Source organism: Bactrocera neohumeralis, unplaced genomic scaffold, assembly GCF_024586455.1.
Source record: "Bactrocera neohumeralis isolate Rockhampton unplaced genomic scaffold, APGP_CSIRO_Bneo_wtdbg2-racon-allhic-juicebox.fasta_v2 ctg5228, whole genome shotgun sequence".
NCBI lineage: Eukaryota > Metazoa > Arthropoda > Insecta > Diptera > Tephritidae > Bactrocera > Bactrocera neohumeralis.
In genome coordinates this window covers 9,051-11,647 of record NW_026092178.1, presented here as the reverse complement: position 1 = coordinate 11,647, position 2,597 = coordinate 9,051, and the positions used below count along the sequence as shown (strand labels likewise).

The window sequence follows — 2,597 nt, the reverse complement described above, 5'->3', positions numbered from 1 at the left end:
ACTCAAATAGCGTTGAATGAACTTTTGATGGTAGGTCCAACCATCCAAGAAGAGTTATACTCAACTCTTCTTCGTTTTCGCTTACATAAGTATGCACTAACAGCGGACATTACTAAAATGTATCGTCAAATAATTATGCATGAAGAAGACAGAAATTGTCAACTCATTGTGTGGAGAGAGCATCCTTCTGAGCAAATTCAAATTTTTCGTCTTAACACCGTAACATACGGCACTGCGCCTGCTCCATTTCTCGCAACACGGTGTTTGCAAATGCTCAGTGATGCCAATACAATGAAATATCCACTCGGTTCATTGGCCATCAAAAGAGACTTTTATGTTGATGATTTATTAACAGGGTCCGAAAATTTCGTAATGCTTTAGCTGGAGCGAAAGCGGAATCTATTGATGTTCGAATTGCTGACTTTGATGGTGTGCTATTTCACATTTCAAATGTTAATGGCGATAAGACTAAAGTTAGGACAAGCATTTCGCTAAAGTTCTACAAGCAATTACAAGAGCATGGTGCTGACGAATTGCTGAAGCGTGAATATGGCGGCTTATTAACAGAAACTGAAGATGGTTACAACGTTTCAGTACTTATTGACCTAGAAAATATACCTGCTGACTGGGAGGCAGTTGCTAAAAAAATTGGTCTGTTGAAGCGTAATTGCTTTGCATCTGTTTTCGAAAAATATTTCGATTTTCAAGAACAGGGTGAAGAGGGCCAAAAGCGTGCTGTAATTAATTACCGAAACGACGAAACTCTTTATGTTGAGGCAAAGTCTGATCGTGTAACTGTCGTATTTAGTACGATTTTTTGTGATGAGGACGACGTGATTATTGGTAAAGTGTTCATGCAGGAATTGAGAGAAGGTCGCCGTGCATCACATACAGCTCCACAAGTATTGTTCTCACATCGTGAACCACCGTTGGAATTGGCAAAAACGGATGCAAGAGTTGGCGATAACATTGGATACGTTACTTTCGTGTTGTTCCCTCGACATACTAATAAGGAAACCAGGGATAACACCATTAATCTAATACACATGTTCCGAGATTATTTACATTATCATATTAAGTGTTCAAAAGCGTACATTCATTCTAGAATGCGCGCAAAAACGTCCGACTTCCTGAAAGTGCTTAATCGTGCTAGACCGCAGACTAAGAATACGGAAAAGAAAACAATTACGGGGAGAACATTTATTCGCAAGGAATGATTTACCGAAAATGTCTAGTTGTTTTATATTTATATAATAATTATAACTTCATGAAAGAAGTTGTATTAAAAGCCGTGAAATTAAAAAAAAAACATAATAAATGAATTTTGCGCGATTTAAAACATGACAGGAATATATTCTGTCGGCATATATAAAACAAAAAATGCTAAGGGTATTAAAAACTAAAGGTTAAATTAATCAACTAAAACACCACAATACAAGAAATAATTCCTCGATACATAATAGGATTAATAATTTGGTAAAAGCCCTAATGAAATTAAACTAAATATGTACAATTAAGTTCCAAACCGGAGTAAACGTGTTATGTAATGACGCTGTATAAAAGCGGAATAAGTAAAAAATAATTAAACAGAAATTAAATTTGAAAATACATACTAGATAATGTGAACTATGAAATAACACAGCTTCGTCAGTATGCAACGCTGCCGATTAAAGAATTTGATATAGAATCCAAAAATAATAAAACAATTGCAATATTGATAATCAAAAAAAAAAAAAACATGAAAATTCTCAAGCGTTTTTGAGAAGCGAAAATATACACTGGGAATGCGCGAATTAACTTGAACCCTAATTGCCTGTCACGAAAATTGTATATTTGCGGAAAAGATAAAAGACGCGTGCGTTCGGTTATAAGGTTCAATTACAATTCCTTTCTTTATTTTAGCAACTAGATGACTTAGCCTAAATCTTAAAGCTAACGGGAAAAAACAGTTGGAATGGAAGTATACAGGTATGTACAAAAAGAGGTGAGTAGTTCATTTTGTTAACTTATAGTAATAGATTAAGGTAAGTATATATAACATTATTAGGTAAGTATACAATACTAATATAATTCAATATTTATAATTTTTTATAATTCATTTTTCTACAATTCATATATTATTTTTATTTTAGGTATAAATTTGTCGCTTGACGCAACACCGGCCACCTTGACAGGATCAGATTCCTTCAATATCCAGTGGAAGGACAGCCAGTTTGTGGATGGGGCGCTTAATCGTGCCCGTCTTGGTTGCTACTTCTGCGACTCGCACCTTGCCGTCTTGCCCTTCGACGGTTGCGACGACGCGCCCTAGTACCCACTGCTGCGGCGGCACGTTGTCCTCGTGGACGAGAACGAGGTCGTTGAGCTGCATATTGCGTTTGGGGTGCAGCCACTTGTTGCGCTCCTGAAGGCCCGTCAGGTATACTTTGGACCACTGTCGCCAGAACTGTTGCTTGAGACAGCAAACAAGTTGCCATCTCTCGCAACAACGAACTGGGTCCACTGGCACCTTCTCTGGGGGTAATGCCCGCAGGGAGCATCCTATTAATAGATGCGCTGGTGTTAACGCCTCGCCGTCGTTGGGATCTTGGCTCAGA

The 2,597-nt window shown here is 37.7% G+C and overlaps 1 protein-coding gene across 1 annotated transcript; it reads left to right on the top strand.

The window, feature by feature from the left end:
- Positions 1 to 355: 355 nt before the first annotated feature.
- On the top strand, positions 356 to 1,706 carry LOC126767292 (actin-related protein 2/3 complex subunit 2-like; the record flags this gene model as incomplete). Its single annotated transcript, XM_050484847.1, has 1 exon — positions 356 to 1,706. A coding segment is annotated over one exon (862 nt), but the record flags the coding sequence as incomplete, so codon positions are not given.
- Positions 1,707 to 2,597: the final 891 nt, after the last annotated feature.